The sequence below is a fragment of the Mizuhopecten yessoensis genome, unplaced genomic scaffold, assembly GCF_002113885.1.
Source record: "Mizuhopecten yessoensis strain PY_sf001 unplaced genomic scaffold, ASM211388v2 scaffold1379, whole genome shotgun sequence".
NCBI classification, from domain to species: Eukaryota; Metazoa; Mollusca; class Bivalvia; order Pectinida; family Pectinidae; genus Mizuhopecten; species Mizuhopecten yessoensis.
Genome location: NW_018404017.1, coordinates 1983903 through 2011132, shown reverse-complemented (window position 1 = coordinate 2011132; position 27230 = coordinate 1983903). Strand labels below are relative to the sequence as shown.

Sequence of the window (27230 nt, the reverse complement as noted above, 5' to 3'; positions counted from 1 at the left end):
CGGCTCACTGACCACACGAATACATTACACTGTACATACAAAGGGTAATTTTCCACGTGGCTATCGAAATCAACACTTTCAGATTATTAAAAAAAAAAGTTGTAATGACAAATTGTGCATCAATATCCCATGAAATATCATTCACATCACTTTTGGAAAGCAAAGCATGGCCAATGTATATGATGTACATGTGTCTTCAGCAGCTCGTGGATGTGGAACGTATATACACTGAATAGTTAGCTAGATAATTACCAGATATAGATTTGAGAAACAAGTGGATATTCTAGATAAAAACTGCACATTCTGTCCACGTGCTTCTCGTCATCTTAGCTTTCCATTTTAAATAGGGGCCACATAATCTCGAAACTATACGGTGGCCATCTTGGATCACAAAGATTGCCGCCATGTATAAATCTTTAAGTCATAATATATCGCCTTCCAACCTGTGTACAGGACAACGAATGCACATACTTGTATAACATTTTTATTGATTAGATCAATTTGCAGTTTAGATTAAATATATTCAAGAGAAAATCGATTTATTAAGATGAAGTTTGGTGTCATCTAGATTAAATTCAAAGCCTGCGTGTTCAGCATAAAACGGAGGGTTACTGATGCATTTTATATAAAATAAATAGATTTTTACAACGTAAAAAGGGAATAAGTATTGATCCCTGTGAAACACCTGTTACCGTGTATTAATTGGAGGCTACATTTGTATCAGCCTTAATTGCTTCACTGTGGATGTGTCATTGAATCCGAGGCCAGCTGTGTACTAATATTTTAATAAATATTCAACTTATGTAAAATAACCACGGACAACATGAAATTAATAAAACTTGTTCTGATTAATTCATCATTGTAATTAACTTTTCTCTGTTGACATGTCAATGATCCTAAGGATGTGACCCTATTCTGAGTATGGGTAGGACAAATACGAACCAGTTAACCTCCCCGACCTTTAACAGGAAGGTCCAGATTGACTGAAACCAAATCAATTCGGAAGCCATTTGGTATGCCACATACATAAATTCTGATGTAAGAAAAATCTATACCGACACAAGATATTTCGGAATACAAGTTTGTAAAACCTGGAATTCAAATCGATACAAAACACACATCAACTGTATATAGAGACAGCACTGTCAAGATTTTGGGAACGTCATAATGACCGTACGAAGTATTTTATTCAGACGCGATGTACATGTAAAATAGAGTTGTTTTTCTTTCTGCATTTTAATTCGGGGACACTTAGAGACCCAACACAAACAGCCACCACTATTGTCTAGGCTTCCTCTCTTCTACTCGCCATAAATAGGCATAAAATGGACAGATAATAAACATATTTATCACATAACTTCCCGTTCTGCCATAAATGTGTACATGTCAAGTACATCGTAAGACACGCACATGTGCAAAAACGCCACTCGCTGGTCTGCAGTTTACCTTGTCTAAAGTCTAGTCTCGCTGGTCTGTAGTTTACCTGGTCTAAAGTCTAGTTTCGCTGGTCTGTAGTTTACCTGGTCTAAAGTCTAGTCTCGCTGGTCTGTAGTTTACCTGGTATAAATTCTAGTTTCTCTGGTCTGTTATTTACCTGGTCTAAAGTCTAGTCTCGCTGGTTTGTAGTTTACCTGGTCCTAAGTCTAGTCTCGCTGGTCTGTAATTTACCTGGTATAAAGTCTAGTCTCGCTGGTTTGTAATTTACCTTGTCTAAAGTCTAGTCGCGCTGGTCTGTAATTTACCTGGTCTAACGTCTAGTCTCGCTGGTCTGTAGTTTACCTGGACTAAAGTCTAGTCTCGCTTGTCTGTAGTTTACCTGAACTAAATTCTAGTCTCGCTGGTCTGTTATTATCCTGGTCTAAATTATTGTCTCTCTGGTCTGTAGTTTACCAGGATTAAAGTCTAGTCTCGCTTGTCTGTAGTTTACCTGAACTAAATTCTAGTCTCGCTGGTCTGTTATTTACCTGGTCTAAATTATTGTCTCTCTGGTCTGTAGTTTACCAGGACTTAAGTCTAGTCTCGCTTGTCTGTAGTTTACCTGAACTAAATTCTAGTCTCGCTGGTCTGTTATTTACCTGGTCTAAATTATTGTCTCTCTGGTCTGTAGTTTACCTGGACTCAAGTCTAGTCTCACTAGTCTTTGGTCGCTATCATCTCAACCTATATTCTACCTGTATACCAGTTGATCCAGACCAAGAGACTAGACAAATGATGCTAGGCTATATTTTATTGCTGCCGTTTTCATTTGTACGCGATGTTTGAAGGTTTATAAGATTTATCATTCCGGTGATGAAAACCACGAAAAAAATAGCCAAACGTCTTTGAAAATGCAACTTTATTGATTTACACAGATATACGAGAATAGCAACTTTACGGCAAATAGCATCGTGCTGCAGACATACGCAATGTGCGGGTATCTATAACACTTCGACGATTAAAAACCAAAGAACACCGACTCCAAGATGTGTCAGCTTCCAAACCTTAACCAAAGACCACAGACTCCAAGATCTGTCAGCTTCCAAACATAAACCAAAGACCACCGACTCCAAGATCTGTAAGCTTCCAAACATAAACCAAAGACCGACGGCTCCAAGATGTGTCAGCTTCCAAACCTAAACCAAAGACCACAGACTCCAAGATCTGTCAGCAACTAAACATAAACCAAGGACCACCGACTCCAAGATCTGTCAGCTTCCAAACATAAACCAAAGACCACAGACTCAAAGATCTGTCAGCTTCCAAACATAAACCAAAGAACACCGACTCCAAGATCTGTCAGCTTCCAAACATAAACCAAAGACCACAGACTCAAAGATCTGTCAGCTTCTAAATATAAACCAAAGGCCACCGACTCCAAGATCTGTCAGCTTCCACATTTCACATTTTTTTTCACATCCTGGCTTACCTGTAAGACTTTCCACGAAGGTCTTGCAGGGTTGTGATGGTTTGAAAGAGAGCTGACTTTGTGGCTTCAGCATAATACATTGCATAAATATCCCAAAGGAATTGGTCACAAACCGAAATCAGCCTTTCTGATCCGGTAAAAATAGAACCATTTCAAATTATAGAATAGAGGACTCACGTCCGTTAATCGTATATTTGTAGTTATTTTCGTAATATTGACAAGTATATACTAATATATCCATGATGTTTCAGGTATCACCGAGAATCTTCACTTCAATTCTTTTTATCAGCATACACTTTATCTAATGATGAAGGGTCAGATAACGCCGTTTTCTCTTTATCATTTTTCTCACAGTAAGACGATGTCACATGACTGGAGTTATTTACAGAGAGTGCCAGAACTATAAACAGCAGAAGCTAGCTCAGTGGTTATGACATAATCTGGTAGTAGTTTAAAGTAACATCCCCAAGTTACAAGTCTTATCGGACACTCTCCTTCCCGATATTTCTACTATCTCCCGACAGATCGCGCCTTATCGTAACACTGGGGTATACACTGCGTGCAATCTAGTATTCTCTGTAGTACTGCACGTGATTTAGTGCACGTGATGGGCTGCGCGTGATAGTACACTTTGCGTGAATAGATGCCTTTATTAATGGAAATGCACAAAAGTGGCATGCTATTCTCAAAATTAATTTTATTTAGGAAACAATAATACTCGGGGGATCCAAAGCTTATCCTGTGTACGTCATGACGATTTTATCTATCGTCATTATAAAAGGCTTTTTTCTTTCTTTTTCATCACTTTCATTGGAGATAAAGACAGTTAAAGTATAATGACGTGGAAAAACATCTTCAAACATAGATAATTCGAACAATGACCTTTTAGCGACGGAAGAAACTTCCCGTAGTGTCTCTCGTTGTGTTTCACTAACATCACACGATACGACCGATTCATCCCACTTTTCAGCTTCTAGTCAAGATTACTTAACACTTTTTAATAGACTTTATCAAGATTATGTCTCAGATGATCAACGTCTCCGGTTTTCTTAAAATTCAAAATGTCGTCTTTATCATTCCAGCGGATCAGTTTTCATGTCCCCTGTCTCGATCAAGCGCCTTACTGATACAGACGATTGGCATCCCATCAGTTAGTGTTGCCTCGCTTTCTATAAAACTTTTTATCGGATTTATGTTTTTTTATCTACGAAGATATCGGGTTTCCACCTCAATGTAAAGGTAAGGTTCGGTTGAAGTACTCGCCAAGGAATGACTCACAACATTTTATATAGCAGCGATATCGTACTTCACCTGTAAGATATTACCGTCTGGCTTATCGTAAACATGTATTGATATTGTTTTTAAATACATTCAAGTTTTTAAAGCCAAATCACAAGTTCACATTCATCAATTGAATCAACAAGAAGTACTTTCCTTTCATGAGTGTTGAGATATAGCCAACTCGAGTCCTTAAAGCGAACGTATAATTACCGGCTATTTGTGTTACCAATACTATACCAGTTACGTTATAGGTAGGTCTGTGTTACACGTCAAGAGCGATAAATACCAATACAATGGATCAATACACGGCAGGCTAGTTCAGATTACCTCCCTTAGACCGGTAAAGACAACGGTACAATTCGACAGTATTTCTCCAATAATACTGAATAAACATGCATGGAGTTTGTAAATATTCATATGATAAGCATTTCGGTTACAACCTGTCAAAGTGATTTTGTTTATATCTGTATAACGTCACGTAACATTGCTTCAATCGTGCTATCATAATTAGTGCCAATTATTTTCCATCGGAAACAAGAATATTGTATTTCAAAAAGAAGCAAATTATTTTTCATATATGATATGTATGTGGTATGTTATAGGAGGAAAAAGGACCCCGAAACACGTGAATGCAGGTTATCATTTTTATTTAACTTTCATTTCTTAATTTTCAAACTGTAAAACGATATTTGATAAACTTCTTTATACTCTCCGTGATCAACAAAACAAAAGACAGATCAGGAAAGGACAGATTGGCACGGGCGCGTCGCCACGGTGTGTTAGCACTGTTGGGTACATCGTTAGCAAGGTTCATACTGACAATGGTGGCTCAGCCTGACAACAGTATGACAAACGCTTTCACTGTGGCTAATCAGAATTGTATACAGGGTACACTTCGCTATGTAACAATAAACACAGGTCGATAGTATATCCCCTACAGGTCAGGAATACTCCCGTACTGGTAAGGAATTTGTAATAACATTATTTCAATTTGTTTTCTGTCTATATGAAATTTAAGCGGATGACAGACTAAACCTCAAACTAAAGATGACAAATGGCAATCTTTGATTTTCTAAAGCAGGAAGCTTGGCGATGAGACCTCGAACAAAGCCTTGGTGAGTTTGTTTCTACGCAAATGACTCATACATAGATGAAGTAAGGAAATTAAATTTTATATCGGGACGAAGATTATTGTTGTTACAATCTCACGACATACATTCCTGTGTAACATGTGTTAGTCGTGTCTTTTATCATCTAGGCCCACCACGACACGGTATAGTGTACAGGCGCCCATCTTACATACACGTTGGCTTAATTAAGTCAAGTACAGCGATTATACAGACAACATTTTTACATGCCTATATTTGAATCAATAATTCTATTGAAATCATATTTTGTTATAAATTGTAATGTAGTTTGTTAACATCAATTTTCTTTGCGCCCGTCTCAAGCTGACAAGGAATGGGACTCGCCGGGAAGCAGGTATTACTCAGCGAGGACCACGTGCTGTATTCACCTGTCTGGTTAATCACCTTTAATTGTATGTCCTGGGGCGGGGGCTTATTACGGCAACCCAAAAGTACAATTACCTCTTCACAAATCTTTTTTTTAACTGTGCCATTTTCAACAAAAAATAAAGTAGATACGTGCATATTGTTCGTCAAAATCCTGAATACAACAACATTCTAAATGAGGTTAATATGTTTGCTACAGTATTGTCCAACTAATCTAAAGGGGTTGTCACTTTTCTTTATTCCAGGACTGTATATTGGTGAAACAAGTTGTTCAACTTCAATAAGTAAAGCATATTATAAATGATCCTGGCGGCGACACGACACAAAAGGTAGCCTCGGATGTAACGGTGCCCGGTATACGTATTTGTCCATTAAAGGCTTCCATACCTCGTCCAAAAGGGGCCACAAATATATCCTGTCACTTACCACTTCAGACCCCCGCCTTTTGATGTGTAACTGAGCCCGAGTCTAATGTCCTGACGTAACAGCGAGTAACACATACCGACGGATCACGTGACCCACTTAACATGCACATCGCCGTATAAAAAAATATATGCTATTGACATAAAAAATAATACGACCAACTGTGAAGGTAATCTCCAATTTCGTCGGCGAACTTTAAATTTAGGAAAAAATGAGGTTTTCATAATCAGGGATATTTAACACGTCAAAATTAACATTTAACATGTGCTGGCTGTCAAATAAAACAAAGATAAGTTCAGGGGTGTCCGTGAAAACTAGACTGTGATTAAGCATACAGCTGTTAATATCTAAACAGCCTGACAACAGAAACTAATAAAGTATTACTGAAATATAGGGGGCTTATATATAGACCCAAGCAAATGTCTGCATGTATTGTTATACATAACACGTACTGTACGGTAGTCCAGTAAACGTTAGTTACCGTTATGCACTTACACATTACACCATGAAATCTAATTACAGTCTCGTAACTCAGCTCTTCACTGATGTCATTTTAGTAGTATTTTATAAGATTTTCTTAATTTCATTACTGAAATTACACGAATCATACCATTGGTTTTAATAGAGATTCACAGGCCTGGATATTTCTGACGTTCATTAATACATTTTAAATTAGAAACAACAAGATCACATGGTAAAAACAACATATATTACTATCATCCCAAATAGATAAGTCACATGACCCGCGTGACCTCCAAAGTAAGCAAGGAACATGTATTTGAAAAGTAGTAAAGTATTTCATACAGGAAAGCGCCAGGCCGAATGTCATCACTCTTTGTAACACGATTCTTTAAAAGAAGTCGTTTGAATTTCCGGCCGTCTTTTTTCCCTGTGACGACCCTGAAATCCTGCTCATTTGAACGCATTTGATAGCACTTCATCACAACAAACTCTGTGGCAGTGCAACGTATATCTGACACGCGAGACCTTGAACGTACCCGCTACAATGTGACACCTCCTAGATCTCAGCACGTAAGCTAGAGGCAGTATATCGTCACCCTAGAAATCATGTTTCTCGGGAGAATTTGTTTTAAGTTATAACAGATTGCATTCCTCTATCTCGAACACAGTTGATAGTTCTTTTCCTCAGTTAGTTATACGTCTAACGTTAAAGCTTTATAGCTTATTGCTCAGAACAAGAACACAGAGGAGGACAGATACTGCACGCGTTCAAAACGGCTTAACGACGTAGGACAGGTTTAAGTAGTTTCAGTACATCAACTACAAAATAACGTGTCCTCGTCCAGAAGGACCATTTAAACTATTGTGTTCAACGTTTTACTTTTTTAATGATCAGCTCCTCTAACAGTTAAAAAAATCACTTTATCACAATCGTTTCACCAGCACGCAAGCTCATTTCTCAAAGAAAAACATGGCGCATTTCAGACGCAAGGACCCATTATTCAAATGAAACGTGGTCTATGGAGTTACTTCTGTCTGAACGCAATGAGCGTTATACCACGTTAACTCGCCTTCTGTGAATGGCTCAGTATCGCGCTTTTATGGTATAGGCTGTCTAAGTTTTGATATACAAGTAGGTATTCAGCTATAAATAAGAAACACAGATGCTGCATCTCATTGTGGAAGGTCATCCTGAATATTGAAATGATACATATTACCGTCAAATAAGGCACAACGTTAAAGAGAAAGCTGAACTAAAACATTTCACAAGATGTATAGATTTTCATTTTTTGTTTGTCTTATAATTAACAGTTATATTTCATCGAAAATGTAAGTTTAAAAATCCTCTCCATCACAATCGCTTCGATTCATCAGCACACAAACCAACTTCTCAAATTAAAACCATGGCACATTTCAGACGTAATAGTTCATAACTCAAACGTAGCATATCCCTTTGTGTAACGCTCGTCTGAAATATACACAGCAAAATACAAAGTAAAAATGGCGTTGTTCCTTCAAGGCATATTTCACGCAAATTTTTGTTAATATTGTAACTTCTAGATATCATAATAGTTAACGTAGACATGAGAATTTCTAGCGAACATTTAATCCCACAAATCCACCACAAAACTCTACTATAACCGATAAGATGTCGGGTGTCCACAATAGGATGCAGAAATACTAGTAAACATCGAACATCTTTATACTAGAGTCAAGTGAAACGCGAAGGAACTGCATTGATTTCAGTGATGGTATATAACCACAACTAAATTAAAAAGAGGTTTTAAGAATACTATGTATATAAAATAATATTGGAAGAAGGTCAGTAATATGTCGCGGAGTTAGCTTGAACCCAATGCAATCTGCGATAATGTAGGTTAAAGCAGCATTTATATTTGGTTTAATCATGTACTTGCACGAATATGCAACCTACTTTCTTATCTAATATTGTTTTTCTGTGTGAAACTGAATTTACTTCCATATCAAAATGATCATCGTCTAAAAGTTTGCGTCTGTCTGCAGAACATGCTTGTAACTCTTAATATAGGCGCTTTACTTTGCTGATCCCGAGAGAATGATGGACGACCTGTATACCGGGGTCTGCTGCCTGTCTGTAGTAATTAATACTGACTTTCAAGGATAGTTTTCCAATACTATCAAAATATTGGTGAGAGCCCTCTTCGCTCCTGATGGATCGACCGAGATCGTTTCCGGTTCGTTGCCGGAAATTCGACACTATTCTTGTTTTGACTTTTGGGAATTGACCTCCTAGCAATATCTTATAGTAATACAAATATTGGCAGAATCCCTCTCCCAAGATAGATGGACTAAAATGCTTTTGGTGCTGAAGATAACATCAACACTGTAAGTGACCCATAGCCTAACATATCTGGGGATGTTTCGTGTTTGGGCACAAAATACCTGGTAAACTTCTGTTTGGAAACTGTAAACAGAAAAGAAACCAGGTTAGCTGATAACTTCTATAAAATGATGAACTCCGGAAATGTGGACGTTCTAAAATAAAAGCCACTCTGTACTCGAACCTAGCAATGTTCTACAGCCGTGTCTTGCACGTATTGTTGAATTTCTCAGTTTTCACGTGTCGATAAAAACAGCAGTTCTCTGTTATTATAATACACTACGGGCGGAACATTTCCTAATCATAATGTTACACGACCCTAAGGACCTATTATAAGTATGTAAAGAACGGATCTATGTGTGTATAATTAAGAATAATGAAAGAGAGTCAGATAACGTGAAGCAGTATACAGTGTATACGTACAGTCCCCTATATAATCGTGTTTGGCTGAAGTAAAAATATAACAAAATTTACCACATCAGACAACAAGTTGATACACAATGTACCCCATCGTCAACGACTCGAAAAAAAAACCTGATTTTTAAACACAACGCTCATTTTGCCACATAGTCAACGAACAAAGAAACCAAGTTCATGTTACGGCATAAGCAACGAAACAGCAGGTACACAATGTAGTACATCGTCAACACACAAAGGCGAAACCCGAACCTAAACGATAACTGAGACAAACAACAAGAACTACAGCGACACCAAAACAAAAGGAAAGGTAGCATGTTTTCCCCCACACAATCTTAAATATACATGTAGCAGATGTTCTGATGGATAACTCCAACACATCTGGTTCCCGTCCTAACGTCTCCTATCGTGTCCCGTCCTAACGTCTCCTATCGTGTCCCGTCTTAACGTCTCCTATCGTGTCCCGTCCCAACGTCTCCTATCATGTCCCGTCCAAACGTATCCTATCGTGTCTCGTCCTAACGTCTCCTATCGTGTCTCGTCCTAACGTCTCCTATCGTGTCCCGTCCCAACGTCTCCTATCGTGTCCCGTCTTAACGTCTCCTTTCGTGTCCCGTCCAAACGTCTCCTATCGTGTCCCGTCCTAACGTCTCATATCGTGTCTCGTCCTAACGTCCCCTATCGTGTCCCGTCCCAACGTCTCCTATCGTGTCTCGTCCCAACGTCTCCCAACGTCTCCCGTCCCAACGTATCCTATCGTCTCCCGTCCTAACGTCTCCTATCGTGTCCCGTCCTAACGTCTCCTTTCGTGTCCCGTCCCAACGTCTCCTATCGTATCCCGTCCTAACGTCTCCTATCTTGTCCCGTCCCAACGTCTCCTATCGTCTCCCGTCCTAACGTCTCCTATCGTGTCTCGTCCCAACGTCTCCTATCGTGTCCCGTCCTAACGTCTCCTTTCGTGTCCCGTCCCAACGTCTCCTATCGTGTCCCGTCCTAACGTCTCCTATCGTCTCCCGTCCCAACGTCTCCTATCGTGTCCCGTCCAAACGTCTCCTATCGTGTCCCGTCCTAACGTCTCCTTTCGTGTCCCGTCCCAACGTCTCCTATCGTGTCCCGTCCCAACGTCTCCCGTCCCAACGTCTCCTATCGTCTCCCGTCCTAACGTCTCCTATCTTGTCCCGTCCCAACGTCTCCTATCGTCTCCCGTCCTAACGTCTCCTATCTTGTCCCGTCCCAACGTCTCCTATCGCCTCCCGTCCTAACGTCTCCTATCGTGTCTCGTCCCAACGTCTCCTATCGTGTCCCGTCCCAACGTCTCCTATCGTGTCCCGTCATAATGTCTCCTATCGTATCCGTGGACGTTTGTAGATTGTAGACAACTGAACATATGAGAAGTTTAAAATCAGAGTAACATTTTTCAATGTAGATTGAAATATCTGAACTGGAAAAATCCTGGATAAGTTTATTCTTTGATTAAATAATTTCGTTTGAATTACAATATTTCGCGCTCTCTTTAATACAGCGTATTTTCATTTTTCCTAACAGTTTCAGTCGATCCATTTACCATTCAAACGATGGTATCTAATGTTTTCTTAGTATTTACAGCGCAATTCATATTTTCGTTAGAATAATATTTTTTTTCTCTCTAATAACTAAGTTGATCATCTGTCTTTTATCTTAAGAAAGACTGTTGAGTGTTTCTCTTCTATTTCAGAACTACAGTGTGTCCCTTATTTTATATTCTATATTTTCTCCTTATAATCATAGAGAACCACTTGTCTGAATTGTGTTGGTTATCTTGAAATTAGGAGACGAACTCGCGTGATCCTGTTTTCCAATCCTCATATAAGGACATTTGACATAAACTTATCTAAATAACACAATAGAAGCGTGACGATGGATAGTATTTTATGCGACAAATCTAAAATAAACTTGGCTTTAAATAGATCGTGATTGCCATAAAGCATTAATCACGAAATCCCACTTTCACTTGACGTTTTCTAGGCCTAAGGCGCCATTTTACGTAGTTTCCATTGACAATGAAATTGAATATAAGCCAGAAATATCCAATATGAAAACACATGTGGTAGGATTACCATGGCTACCTATAGAAAACCATTCGTGTGGAACCGAGATCTCCGAACCTTTAAATGGAGTCACCCGGTAACACTTGGTTTAGTTATTGAGAAATATCTCCGGTCTGAGAGAGGTTTACATGGCGACTAAATATAACCTTTAACAACACAATCTACCTGGAAGGCTGAACCACAGGACTACTGAGCCACAACCAGGCTCAAATATACCTGTACTCTGTTAAAATATAGCCCAGTAGTAGTGGCGACTGTTCAGTGTACGAGGACACTAGAAATCTATACTTTTATCATTTAACATTATGCACGTACGAGGTGTCACAGTAACAGACGTTAAATTAAATATCATAGCAACCAAAAAGATCCCTATTCAACATGACTCACAAACAAATCACAATAAAAAGTCGATTTCCTGTTACATAATATCACAAAGCTTACACTCAACAACTTGTCACTTGAAATGCATTTTGAGAAAGACTTTAAATTGTCGAGTTTCGTTGAAATGGAACGTAAAACAAATTATTCAAATAAGAGAGACTTTGTAAATAGGATATATCTATAACCAAGATAACTTATTGAAATGGTGATAAAGCCAAAAAGTATATATTTTAAATACATTCTTTCTGATCATCTAAACAAGAAAGTATGCGGTAATATCAAGTTTTCACACCAAGTGGCCACATCTCAGTATAAACAAAATATAATCAGATAAGTCTTATACAATTTTGGTGACCTAGAAATGACGCACAGTCCTTCGTAAAGTAAGATTTAATTACAGTGTATACATGCTTATATCTGTATATACTGGAGAAGTTGGCTGTATGGTTAGCTTACCCTGTACATGATATATCGTATAAAGTGTAAGACGAGGAAGCTCTGAGTATGTAGTACACTTAATGGCTACACCAGTAGTAAGTAATATAATATTATATAATCCCAGAGGCAGGAGTCTGCTTACAATTACTCTGTACGACAGGATGAAAAATTAGTCATGTCGTGCTCAAGACCAAAGGTTAAGTTACTCGGCCCATTTGGTCAACGCCTATTCAGTGTAATTTCTTAACACAAATCTTCAAAATATTTGTTTATATTTGTTCATTGCTTTTCAATGGGCGATCATATTTAATCCCTATACTCACATTTTTTATTTTGAATCTCACCATTATTGAAAATATACAATTTGTTCTGTGTTAATATATTTTAAAGCTATCCATGCTTTGGATAATGTAACTTGTCCCCTATAGCCCCCTCTCACTAACATCTCAATATCCTCCTTAATTGATTCTACTCATTATGAAATCCATACCTAATATCTTAATCCCCGCACCCCTGGAACCATTCGCTATCACTTGTATCTTGCACGTTAGGCATATTCTGCTGTTTATGCATGATAATATAATATTCTTATATAAAATTACAACGCCTATGTATCTTATACGTTTATTTCATATTTCTGATACACACTTACAAGTTAACCAATGTGTCATGAATATTTTATCCTTTTAAGATTTTGCGATTACAAAAATGTTCAAGAAGTACCTTGTACGAAAATTCTACCCGGCCCAAAATATCAGAAACGTGAACGATTTATCATCATGTACATTGGTGGGAACGATCTAAAAACAACCTCAACATCACAAAGATATGGATCTTACTTCTGTTATAGTGGAGACCAAAGGTATCATGTTGTTATTGTCTGGTTAGCATTCATCAACCACCATGTTTAACGTCGGCGGTAAAACTCGTGACAATCCCCTGTAAGGACAATGAATTGTCCCCGTATCACCTCTACGGTGTGTACTGATGGCCAGATCTGATGAAGCCACTATGTGGAGTTATAGTTTATGTCGACTATCGGATACATATCGTGTAAATAATGAGGCAGTGAAACAGGTTACATTGAATCAAATAATGATAAAAGATAGGATCACCTTTCTACCAAGCAGCATCGTGACGTCAGAGTACCGGAGAAATCAGATCCTTTCTCTCACAGGTGAGGTCGCCTCAGAATTCAACTTCTTGTAGACAATGTTAAGGATGACAGAAAGTCATTCACACAGGTAGATCCAGAAAGAAATTTGATCACCTCGTTAAACGATGTAAACGTTTAATGCATACATATCCGCCCCGATTAACATAGACCATCCACCCTTATTGTGTTGTTGTCTATCATGGGCAGTCGAGCACAACGTATGTATCCAAACCTCGTTCTGAAAAATCTTCAAATTTGAGGAAACGTCTCTATATAAACACACAGTCGTGACACAGATTGAAGCAGGCGTGTGTTTCTAGTGAAGCAGGGCTGTTTCCATTACTGTGGACACTTCTGTACTAGCGCGACGTATGACTAGTCGTCCACAAGCACAACTTATCACATCACTCTACTTTAAAACATCCTGTGAGTTTGCCACACAATGTATGGTATGCCAGCTCTCGTACACAGTATATGGCTACGATAACGCTGCACCGTCTGGCTTACACAATCTGCCCATTTTCTAACACGAAGAAAAATTTCGATCATCCCTTTACACAAAGAAACGGAAATGAAAACAAAGCCTTTGTTTCTTCTGGAGCGAATCCTTGGAATTACAACTCTCGGTAGTCTTGTAACGTTACGCGCAGCAGTTCACTTTGTCCAACAGCAGATAGCATTGTCTCCTGCCCGGACAGCTTTATCTAAAAGCTAGTTCATTATTATTCCGCAAATATTTTCAAATTTTATTATCTGATTTAGCGAAATATTTGTTTACCAGTGCAGTAAAAACACTGTCATGTCCATAACGTGAAACAAAACATACTTATTATTTTATACTACTAATGGACGACACAGAGAGCTGACAGGTCGTTTTTCTCACAGTTTTCGGGTTACACGTGGTAGCACACAACTACGGCATTATTTGTTTAAGCCGCGAAAAAGATCATGTTATTATTTAAGATCGGCGAATAGGACCTTTAACAGATGACGAAGACGTCGACACCATTTTGTTTACCTAACGGCTTTAGGTACTTCGGTACTGGACACCAGGGACAGACAACAAAGTATACATTAGTATGGAACACAGGCCAAGGGGCTACTTTATGTTGAATCACTTAAATAAAATAAACTAATTTCATGTGTTTTAATTTTGATTACACCAAACAATTATCTGATGTTGTTTAGTTTAACAAAGATTGAAACAATATTTCATGTTGATTTATTTTAATTAAGCTAAATTGTTATTTAATGTTTAGGAGGTTTCAATAGTGGAGAGTAAATGTTGAGACAGACATGGAATCAGGATGAAGGGAACTAGTTAAAACTTACATGTAAATCTTAACCATTTATTTCGGCATTCTGAATATCAGTAGTATTAATTCCAGAGTTATTTTTCGAGTGATTTGAATTAAGTAGAAAACTCCAGCATACGAGTTCTTTGTAATCTCTCTCATACCAAATATTTGTGAACATGAATTTTGATATTATATGTTAAATGTGTTAAACTAAATTTCCTTTCCATTTTGATACTGTTTCAACAATATCGAGGTTTATGCAGTGTTTCTAATTGCCTTTCCAAATACGAAATCGAAATAAAAATAGCAATATCACAAATAGCTAAACAAAATCTTAATACATGCATGCTAGTTTTTATTCTGAATTAACACACTGAGAAGAATACTAGTTTACTTCAAAATTATACCAAAGTCTAATCACTGACAGAAACATCCTAACATCCTAGTATATCTAGCCAAAAATTCAAATTAATCTCAAATCTTCCAAAATCGTGATAAAATCAAATATCCTTTACAGAATTTTGTGTCTTATCTTTCTTTGTAAACAGCTTCAACAACATGCAGGTGGCTTATATCAAAAACACCGAGGAGTTCAGAACGGTACCGTGCTAGGACAAAAGTCACGTGACTATAAATCTCGAAGGAACTGCTGAACAATGTTGTCAATGACAACAATTCTAAACCGGATTTAAAATGATACCGGCTATCCAAGGCTAGTAATGAACGTTTCTTCCAAGGCATGCTAGTTTATACTATTGATAAATTGCACAGCGGACGCTATTCCTTCATTATCTTGGGTTCGAGTTCAGTTTCCGCCGTATCGGAGCATCCATCATAAGATGAGATGATTGATTATTCGTTTCAGAGATTTTTTAAACAGCTGATATAACGATAAAAAAGGTATAAACTTAGGACTGAAATCTCCGACCAGCTGCGTAGCAGGTTTCTATAGCCATAGGTCATTGATGACCCGCTATTGGTGGTTTAAGAACAGAATGCTAGATGTTGGAATGTTGGAATGATGTTTTGAAGATTCTGCCAAGTATAGCAATAATAAAAAAACACTCTTAAAACATAAAACAAATACTTATCGTTTGAGATCGGACAACAATTTAAATGTTAAGAAGGTTTTTATAGTGATGTCGAATAAGCGGTAAACATGAATGTTGCAGCCGAAGTTGTTTTCAAACATGTTTACCTTTACAGACAATCTCATCACTAACACACTCTTCTTCCGTGGGAGTTATAAGCAGTTATGAAGAAAGATGAACATATTCCTATTAATTCATTATATAGAGAGCCATTTTTCTTTGAAATTAACTCTTTATTCCCGAAAGCAATTTACAAGGGTTTAGTATCTTCAGTTGTCTGTCTACCGTTAATGCCTTTCAAAGGTTATATAAATATACCAGGAAGAGCAAAGCTAGGTTCGTTCCCTCTGAAATTACAAGCCCTTAAAATCCACAGAACGAGGTAACTGGTTCCTCGTGTTGTTGAGTTATTATTTCTAAGTTTCTGGAAGTGGAAATGTGTTAAGAATAGACATTTTGTTCTGAATCAATGTTTTAAAGCTTTGTTAATGTTTTGGATTTTTTTTCATCAATGATGCCAGAATAAAATATGGCTACAATCCACCACTTATAATTTGGGCTTCAATTAGATACAGAAAAGTTATAAAAACGGGCATTTTCTTCGGAGTAAAATGCAACATTCAGACATTTATCTTAACGCAGTAAATCAAACATCGTCTTCGAAAGATTAACATTTCTTGTGTTTAAAACGATCAATTAAGATTCGTATGCATCCAATGTGCAATGCACACCATATTTTAGCAATGAACCTAAGTTTATTCGTCATAAATGTTAATTAGGATAATTAAGTTCACTATTCATGGAATAATAAAATGTAGTAGTCCTGTACTATTCTTGGACAATTTAAATCATTCTTCCTGGACTAAAGTGATACAATTGTATATCCACTTTCGTCTCGACAGGTCTATAGAAATATACTGTACATTGTATTAACTTCTGACTAATGTTAAGTGTATTTTCCTCTACAACACCTAAGTGCTTGCTGTGTTTTCCCGGACACGTAAATAAGTAGACCGGATATTGATGTCAGGGCACGGCGTCTCCAAGTACCAGGCGTCTCCCAGGGCAGGTCAGGGAAATGTTTTATTAAACTAATTCCTTTCATTTTAGAAATTATAGTAGAAATTGAAATTGTCACCCAAAATGAGACAATTTTCTTTTCAATCAAAACTATGATTAGTCAAAAGATGGCATGTCCGTGATGACTTTGGCGGTCAACTAGGACGGCTATATGTCTAGGGAACAATATATCATCTCGGATATAGAATTAAACTCTACACATACTCAATTGTTTCCTCGATACATAGGAACCAGCAAATATTAGAAAAGTTCATTTAAATTGGCGAAATACAAAATAATTTATGTTAGATTTTATATCATAAGTGCATATACTATTAATGGTCACTGGACCTGAGCGATGTACACTGTATCATTACATATACCTTAATGTAACAATCACCTTTTCAAGAATTTAGTTACTGTGATTTGTTGACAAGATAAATATATTCGTATGTTAGGAAATCTTCATTAAAATGAAATAAAACAATACGTCTTCATCAAGAATGGGAAAAAGTAGTTCCATCAAGGAGTATGGGAGAGAGAAAAGGAAAGTGATAGTAACGTGACGGAAATCTCCATGCATGTTCCCGTTCAAATAATCACGTTTCCCCGAGTTAGAAATTAAGAACCCGCTAGACTATATTGTTACAATCAAGGATAACACAAAACAGTGACAACAAAAACCATCTTAACGAATAGTTCAGATATCTTTATGTATGCATACATTTAAATAGCATGTTGAGGCACCGTGGGAACTGATAATCGTCTGCAATTTCATTAATGTTTTTATTCCAACACATGTTCCACAAGTCATATTCCTCAGAATATTAGAGTTTCTATCTCTGTACATGTACATACCAATAAAACCTCACACGATCCATATATAATGTCGAATGTTTATTACAAATTATTTTGATTAATATTAACATAATGCTGACGTTATTATTTTCTTTAAATTAATAAAAAGCGACTGTCATCTGTAACTTTCATTTCAAATCTTGCATGTTCTCAGTGATTATAAAATCATTTATATTAAGTCGATAACATCTTATGTTAGAAGGTTAAAGAGGAACTGTCCCTCAAACTTCCCCATAAACACGTACCGTCTTTGAAACCGGAGAAGCCGATGTCAATAGGATACCTTGATGACGTCACTGGGTACCTATTTTAAATACTTTCAAAAGAAAGGAGAGAATATTAAGTAGAATAGTTAAGAGGTTTTCCCTGAACTGTCAGAGTTGATGCTATCTAAATATTTGGAAACATAAAATATGAAATAACGTTGACAAAAAGGTAGATATGATTAAGACTTCGCATAAGTCACATATAATTAGTTTACAAACTAAACATTAAATACAAAGACATGCCTCGCTAATATTAATGTGTAATGTGGGTGTATTAAGCGTCAAGCAGTGACGAATGGTTTCTCCTGGTGATAGGGTGTCCCTACCCTTCGAACCTTGTTGTAGAGATAAGACAATATAAATATTCATAAACTAGACCTTGTTACAATACAGGCAAATCTATTTCCCAGAGTACACTTTATCTCGAAGAAACTGTCAAAAGTGCCGTCTGTGGAATGACTGATCTCCCTCACCTCGCCTCCCTCCTGCCACACAGACGTATACTATACAGTACTTCACTGTGCCCTAAGTACAGTACTCATGGCCATAACCGGCTAATTCTCCACTTATTTGAGAAATGTATGATCATTGTTGGCCGCGAAAAAGTATCGCAAATTATACTTTCACAATAAGTAAATTCAAAATCGACGACTTAATGATAGAACAAATGTATTTTCATTGTGTACAGAAGCGTATCCCATTTCAATTTTAATGATTATGTATGATATCACGGTTTATGTAGCACTCAGACAGCGTATATCATAGATGATTCACAATTTTCTGGCTTTATTAGATATTGTGTTCAACCTTTATCATCCTCATTGAAATGTTTTAAAATTAATAGTTCATTATTAACAGATGAACGTCACACACATGCGTGATTGCACCATGCCAAAAATGAATAACACTGCACCATACAGCTGTTGGGTCCTTCTAGGACTCATTGGTGATACTAGGGGCCGAACAGTTGGAAATCTAAATTGGTTTTAGATACTGCTTAAACAAAAGGGAGGGTGCATAAACCTTTATGGATTTCAAAATTTAGAAAGGTTCAAGGAAACGTGTATTCAATTGAAAATACAGCGTTACTTAAAAACGATCTAAGTGAATACATAAAACATAAAGTCTGACAAGCTGGAGAGTGGCGATGGTAGTTTTACACTGCACAAGAAGACATAAGTTAACAGCGTTATATACACGAGTTGGTACCGTGAGAAATAAACATGAGTTTATAATGCTATCCTGACACTGGCTGTACCTCGTGTTTATTTCACCCGATGACACACATTCAGAAATTACATTTATCTTTTTTGTCGGTCTTTTTTTTTGTAAGTGTGAAGTTTGGCAATTTCCTGTCTGGAACAATCTCAATCCCTGATCGATCGTTCACACCTGTGTTTCTATTGCGATGTAGCTTCAGGTCAATTCGAAGTAATCAGTTTTTCTATTGGAATGAAACAGATACGTACATGTGCCTGTAGTATAAACATGTCTACTTTACCTCGTATAGCAATCAAACGTCAATATAACTGAACAAAACGATGTCTAGACACAGTAATATACACCGACACACGTATCGACGTCACTATGTTGATGACAACATTTATACTCGTAACATATTGAAAATTTGAAAAAAAGAAAGATATCGGACAGTATACCTGAACACGTATTTTATGTGTCCTTCTTCCTGGTTTCCATAGGTGTTTTGTTTTAATAGACTAAAACAGTCGATATACAGTATACAATGTCTTTCAACACAGTGGTAGCCTTAAGAGGTAAGAATGTAATCATTGTTCTATGTTACATATGGTATTGTAATTTGACATAGCATATCGTCAACACTGTACGGCGCTTTGACTTCCTTGTTTATGCATCAATTTAGGTAATACAGATCATGTTTTCATCATAACTCACAGGACTTATTTCCATGTAATTTTTATACACTATTACCATTTCCTCTAGTTAAAACACTATGAAAATGTATTTGATCACAGCGCACGAAAAGTGCAAGACATGCGTCACATAATCACGTAACAAAACAACGGTCTGTGACTTGATCATAGTCTACTAGTCTAGATATGTAGTGTAGATATGAATACGTGATTTCTGCCACTTTTTGGTTTCTATTTTAAGTCATTGGATATAAACTAAATTTAAAAACATTTTTTGATTAAAATATACCTACATGTATATATACCTTAAAAACGAGGTATTTATATTGACTAAACTAGGGTAAGGCAGGGATATTTCCCGAACTGCTGTTGGTACAATTTATTAGTATATTAGTCAATAAGCTTTACAAACCAGTACAAGTCACCCTGTAATACGACCTTAGAGAGAACAATTCACAAGGTTTCAGAGGAACAATTTATTATGCACCCATCTTACGAATCGACCTGGATTACACTAATTCTGCATTTTATCTTTAACTTTCTCGCAATAAAACTGTCCTAACTGGAGATAAAGTACACATATCTCAAAAAAGTTAGCGGTAAATCAGCCTGAAGGGGTCGGAGTACCTTTAAGTTAGCGGTAAATCAGCCTGATGGGTCGGAGTACCTCTAAGTGAGCGGTAAATCAGCCTGATGGGTTGAAGTACCTATAAGTTAGCGGTTAATCAGCCTGAAGGGGTCGGAGAACCTTTAAGTTAGCGGTAAATCAGCCTGATGAATCGGAGTCCCTCTAAGTTAGCGGTAAATCAGCCTGATGGGATGAAGTACCTCTAAGTGAGCGGTAAATCAGCCTGATAAGTTGAAGTACCTATTAATTAGCGGTAAATCAGCCTGATGGGTTGAAGTTCCTCTAAGTGAGCGGTAAATCAGCCTGATGGGTTGAAGTACCTATAAGTTAGTGGTTAATCAGCCTGAAGGGGTCGGAGTACCTTTAAGTTAGCGGTAAATCAGCCTGATGGGTCGGAGTGGAGATAAAGTACACATATCTCAAAAAAGTTAGCGGTAAATCAGCCTGAAGGGGTCGGAGTACCTCTAAGTGAGCGGTAAATCAGCCTGATAAGTTGAAGTACCTATTAATTAGCGGTAAATCAGCCTGATGGGTTGAAGTACCTCTAAGTGAGCGGTAAATCAGCCTGATGGGCTGAAGTACCTATAAGTTAGCGGTAAATCAGCCTGAAGGGGTCGGAGTACCTCTAAGTGAGCGGTAAATCAGCCTGATGGGCTGAAGTTCCTATAAGTTAGCGGTAAATCAGCCTGAAGGGGTCGGAGTACCTCTAAGTGAGCGGTAAATCAGCCTGATGGGTTGAAGTTCCTCTAAGTTAGCGGTAAATCAGCCTGATGGGTCGGAGTACCTCTAAGTTAGCGGTAAATCAGCTTGAAGGGGTCAGAGTACCTCTAAGTTCGCGGTAAATCAGCCTGATGGGTTGAAGTACCTCTAAGTTAGCGGTAAATCAGCCTGATGGGTCGGAGTACCTCTAAGTGAGCGGTAAATCAGCCTGATGGGCTGAAGTACCTATAAGTTAGCGGTTAATCAGCCTGAAGGGGTCGGAGTACCTTTAAGTTAGCGGTAAATCAGCCTGAAGTGGTCGTAGTACCTCTAAGTTAGCGGTAAATCAGCCTGATGGGTCGGAGTACCTCTTAGTTAGCGGTAAATCAGCATGATGAGTCGAAGTACCTTTACTATGGGGTAATGTTAACTAGGCTTTTGCCCCTTGCAGGCTGGATACAGGTAACCTCTCTTTCTAATGCAACAAAGGCTAAAACACATTAGTCCTCTCCCTAACAAAACACGGGCTAAGCATGCAATACGTGGGGAAGAAAAAAGAAAACCAAAACTAAAAAAAAAAAAAAAGCATATGTTAAAGGTGGATTGGTTGGTTGTATCGAGTTTTACGTCCTATCAACAGCTAAGATTATAGAAGGAAATGCCTTCATGTGCGTTGTGCCTGCGTGCAGGTTAATGGAACTTACAATGTGTGCTGGAGGCAGGGATTTTGCCCCCTTGTGATAGCGAAGGGAAAGAACAAACTGGCGCTCAAATGCAGCTGTATCTAACAAGCCATCCGAGGTCAAACGAACCCTCTATTAGGTAAGCAATGTAATAATCTTTTAAAATCTCACTGCGAAAAAGCGAGGAAGAAAGGGAACACATTTTGCCAGAAAAGAAACGAAACATCTTAATGTTGTAATGAGCAAAGCCGATAGGAATTATTTGCTGATTTCTACTAAAATGTCAGCGTCAACTTAAATAGCGTTTTACCAAACATAAAACAGAAGAAGTCATTAAAGCAAGCAAGCTCCATGTACTGAGGTTAACGTACAAATGCTCAACCTTTAAAGGAAGTCGAACAAAACGCTAACTGAGTGCTGGCGTTTTGTCTCATAAAGATCGAGAGATGGGGGTTCCTAGACCTGTTTCATTTCAGTTTAAGTTCCTTTTTATACAGGTATATAATTTGACATTCCATCTATAGTCACTCTCCCCAGATAACAGGAATATTAAAAGTTAGAAGGACAGGTCCCTTTATAGTACTAACGGTTTACAGACGATTTTATCTTCTCCAAATGTCAGCAATAAAGCCGTTGTGTGAGGCAGGTTTAGTTAACCCATTAGAACGTACTCCGGCTGTGGCAGGGACTTCAGCGATCCGGCTCTAACAAACGTTTTACAGCAGGTGACATTCTTACACAAACAAGACGATCTATCAACGTTGACGCTCTAAGAAACACTTAAGTGTTAAGGTGGCGGTTACATTTTGTACCTCGACATGTCTGGTCAAATATTCCAAGGTCATCTAAGGTTATACAACTTTAACATTTTACTGCCTATATATTTGAAACGGTCATCAGTGGAAACACCAATAGACATCCTCTAGGCAACAATTATTTTTCCATTTTGAACAAAAATGTTAAAAGGACGGTAATGGTCAAATTTTCAAAAGAACTAAAATACCTTTATATCACTTAATCACATTTAACCTTTTCATGAACTTTAAAAACATTTCGTGAACAAAAAATACTTTATTTTCCCGAAGCTACTGACAGGATCAAAATGAAAATATTTCCTTTTCTTTTCGGTCTCGTCTGCAGATGCACATTATTGTTCAACAACATTTCAAACATGACCATACAACCTTAACTGCAGCTGTCCGTCACTAACACAACACAATTAACATAAATTATGCAATCGTTTATTGATGTACATGAAATAGTGAACATTTTCTTAGATTCCTTGGATCTTAGTCGATTGAACTTAAAATTAGCAGTTTAATGAAAAAAAACCAACACATATCAACAAAAAGAGAGACAGATTATGCAAATCGTGTTAATTTTAAGTTGACCACTCAATATAAATCTAACCTGAGTTTAACCAACTACAGTACATACAAGTACAAAGAGACGATACGATATTTAAACAGTCTTCAAGTCCTAACTTTTCGAGAGTGATAGTACTGATTTACAATGATCTCACGAGCCTGCTAATAAGTCGTTTTACATCTAACATTAATTTCACAATCAGCTTTACAAACGTGTATATTTGTTTAAACTCAATCCTGAACAAACTCTTGAAGATCGTTGGTGACGATGTTATTCAAACTAGCCCACTGGGTGTCTTCAGTAGCTCTTATCGCTCAAGTTTTGTAAACATGTTGTTGACATTGGTCAAATATAGGTACAAAGCTCGCGACGGATAGGAAAGGGGGTTAATTCTAATTCCGGAATCGGCATCGGAAACCGGATCACCTACTTCGTGTCGGCGCATACCTTTCTGTTTCGAAAAGATTCATACAAACTTCAGCTCCTGGTATTTAGTGTGTTTTATGCCGTGTGATACATTATATAAACTTGATTTGATCCAATTAATTTGCAATTTAACTGGTAAATGTTTGAAAAGTTTATTATAAAAAAAAAACAGGAGAGCCTTATCCCTCTTTATTGTTTGAATCATGTTTAATCCCCGCATGAGAGATTTCTTTCTATTTCACGAATATTTTCTCCTTTAACGTGTATATTCACAACTGTAGTAGCTAACTCATAACCATCAGTATACGACTACATATGATAATATGAACCGTCAAAATATAAAGTGTATTTCTATATTGTCATTCTGTCCAATTCAATTATATTTAACCCCCAAATATTGCTTATAAAACAGGATGTTTGGAAATTTAGGTTGAAGTTAAACATTTAAATTAATGATTGTTTTGGTACAATGGGGAAAGCCAAGAGAAACACTGACTTTGTCACACAAATCAATTTTATATAAATTTATTTTAATACCACTATGTAATATTAATATACCATGTGCTTTATTCGTACCTGTGAGCTTATCAAAGTATACCGCATTCCTATAAATCTGAACTCATGCGGAAGAATGTAAAATTCCGCAGAAGACCTCATTAATTTCCTTTGATAACAACCACATTTAATCACGGACAATTCGTCTGTTTCTAGGTAAAGTTAATCACGTGACTAGGCGTGTAGGTAGGTAAACCTCCCATAAACACGTTTAACTAAAAAAACGATTAACCGTACAATGATATCTCCCATCCATATAAAGTGATAAATGTAATTTTATTGATCCTTCCTTCAAATCCCAACAGAAACTCACGGTTCAATTTTAATAAAATCGTTTCGCGAGGCTTTGTGTTATCAAAAAGTGAACCAGGAACAAGGTCTTACTTCTCAATCTTTATTTATCCTTCTATACAAGTGAAAAGGTCATTAAATAACCTAAATACCAGACAGGTGACCACCGGGACACTCTGACACTATGTTGTTGTTCAGAAGATAAATAAGCGATAAAGAGTCAAATTTAACACAACAAGCATATCTATAGTTATCATGGATAAAGTCCGAGGTTCCCTAAAAAGTAAACATGGATCGAGTCCGAGGTACTCCGACAATATGACCAGTGTCGCTCAACGAAGCAAATACAAATTATACTCATATAACGTGACACTTTTGGAAATTAATTTCTTTTTAATGTAAAAGGATTACAGTGAAGATGTTTGATACAAGTGTTTTTTCTGCTAACTTCACGATCACTCGATAACTTGTACAGGCTGAAGTTGCCATGACTGCTCAGTCAGTCAATGTTACGGAGTGGATCGTCCGCCATGACATTGCGCGAGCCCCAGAACAACACGTTCACATGGTGACATAATGCGGGGAAACACTTTGTCCATGTCACTTGAAAGGAAGCCAGAGGATATAAAATTCCTCTTGAAAAATAATTTACTTCTGAGATCATCAAATCTCCACAAGCTATCAAAAACACGTGTTTCAAGCGCTTTACGTATCACACAGCAGAAAGAGCGTGCGTGCATGTTTTAAATGTTCGCTCTCTATCTTGACAATCAATTACACTTTAAAAGTAGAACATTGACCTAGACAGATCTGAAACGTTTCATTTTATTATTAAAAAGGAACACCAGAGTGCAATGCAGATTGTACTGGCGATGTCAATCGCCGGTTTGAGTACAAAGTCGACCGAAATGTACTAATACATAGACAAACTATATACAAATGAGCATCTGCATTAAACGTAACAGGTTTCAACTCGGTGAATTTTGGCAGTTTGAAGATGAAAGTCTGTGATTTCGCTCTGTAGCGTCTTACTGACTTCATTAAAATAGGTTCGACACGACCCGCCTATGATAGACAAAGCAAACTCGACAACGCTCGGAAACTACGTACATGGATGCTTCTTCTTCATTTAGGCGAATTTAAGACATATGTCTTAACCTAGGGTCTCCATGGGATGTATATACATGTAGGTGTCTCTTCCTGTCACTGATTAATACAATACTAGATTGTATGTATTAGAGCTCCTAGTATGCATTTTAAATCCTAGAGGTCATGAACATAAAAATCGCAATAAATCAAACTGAATCTACTATAATCAAGATATATGATTACAACGTCTATAAATAAGGGAGGTAATCTACTTACAGGTGTTGATATGTCGCCTTTCTCCTCAAAATCGTTGAGCTCTGGAGTATCCATGGTAACGGTAGATGTGAGCCGTGATTTTCCTGACATTGTGGTGTCTCCTGGGATACGTTTATATCAACAGGACTTCACATTACAGCCGCTCCAATTTTACCGAACGACTTGGTGCTAATTACGTCACTAGTCGGAATGATAAATTCTGAAGCCTCTATTTGCAGCTGATAGATTCTGCTTAATAGCTTACCGACACGACAGGTAAGGTCTGGTAATGTCGGTAGTAATTTGCAAAAACATGTGACAATGGCGGACGTCTATTGTACACAGTCTCGTGGAGAGGACTTAATTAACTCACTATAAAATACGAGATATACTGCCGATACACTTTTGATTTGGCGTCAATTACCCGTATGTTTGATTTTCTAACGTTTATGTTAATCGTAATTTCTAAAGTATTCACTATGAATGGAAATGATGTCACAACACCTTAGTTTACACACAACAATAGCCAAGGTAATTGACCAACATTTATAAAATATCTCAAAAATACGTTGATGAAAACGTGAGATATTCTGTCGGTTTTCTCTTCTACCTCTTTTCACAGAAATAGTCGACGTCACACCCAATGTGTTCTCACAGAATCCACAACTTGTCAAAAACTATTTAATCCTGGTATATATCCATTACGTGAACAAAAAGGTAAGAGAACGGTAACGGGTTACGAACAACATATTCCTGATAAAAGAAAAAGTGTCGATGACCGAACCAGGAGCAACACGATGTGAAATCCAACCCTGGTACACGTAGGTTAACAACGTTATTAGAACATCAGCAGTCAAAGGTAAGGTACGTCTGGCACATGTACCAAGACGTCATGTCCTTTCTACCTTTGTGTCCAAATGATAAAATTCAACAAGGAACGTCCGGACGGAAACGATAGTGTTATCTTCATATACTGGGGAATGTGTAGTCCAGGTGAAGTGTGGGGTCAGTTTGCTACACGAAATTGTCTTGCCTGCCTTTGAGTTCAAAATGTTACAGTTCCACAAGGAACGGCCAAGCCGTTGGAATTATCACTTGATGTTGGGAAATATGTAGTCCGAAGTGTTTGGTCAGTCTGCTACATGACTTGAGTGACCTGTGGAAGTTTACGTGAGGCCTGAGATATCGATATGTCCAGGTAGCCCGATCAAACGTTGCCGGGGGACATCCGATTGTTGGATCAGCCGCGGGTAAACTAGGTAGACCAAAATTTTCACTGAACAAGATTGTTGATACTTGTAGATCTTGAGGTTTCCAACACGGTAACACTCCGGGGCGTTAATAAAGCG

General features: G+C 37.6%; 1 protein-coding gene across 6 annotated transcripts in view; it reads right to left on the bottom strand.

Moving 5' to 3' along the window:
• LOC110460945 overlaps positions 1 to 27230 on the bottom strand; it is a 223465-nt gene that overhangs the window by 47509 nt on the left and 148726 nt on the right. Inside the window, exon 1 of one of the 6 annotated variants that reach the window (XM_021514176.1) lies at positions 25903 to 26017. The exons of 3 other annotated variants lie outside the window; for them this stretch is intronic. In XM_021514176.1, the coding sequence (XP_021369851.1) occupies positions 25903 to 25992 (90 nt within the window). In that variant the 5' untranslated portion in view covers positions 25993 to 26017. Of the gene's footprint in view, positions 1 to 13382; positions 13940 to 25902; positions 26018 to 27230 lie in introns of those variants that run through there. 2 more of the 6 variants (XM_021514184.1, XM_021514236.1) reach the window with 2 other exon arrangements.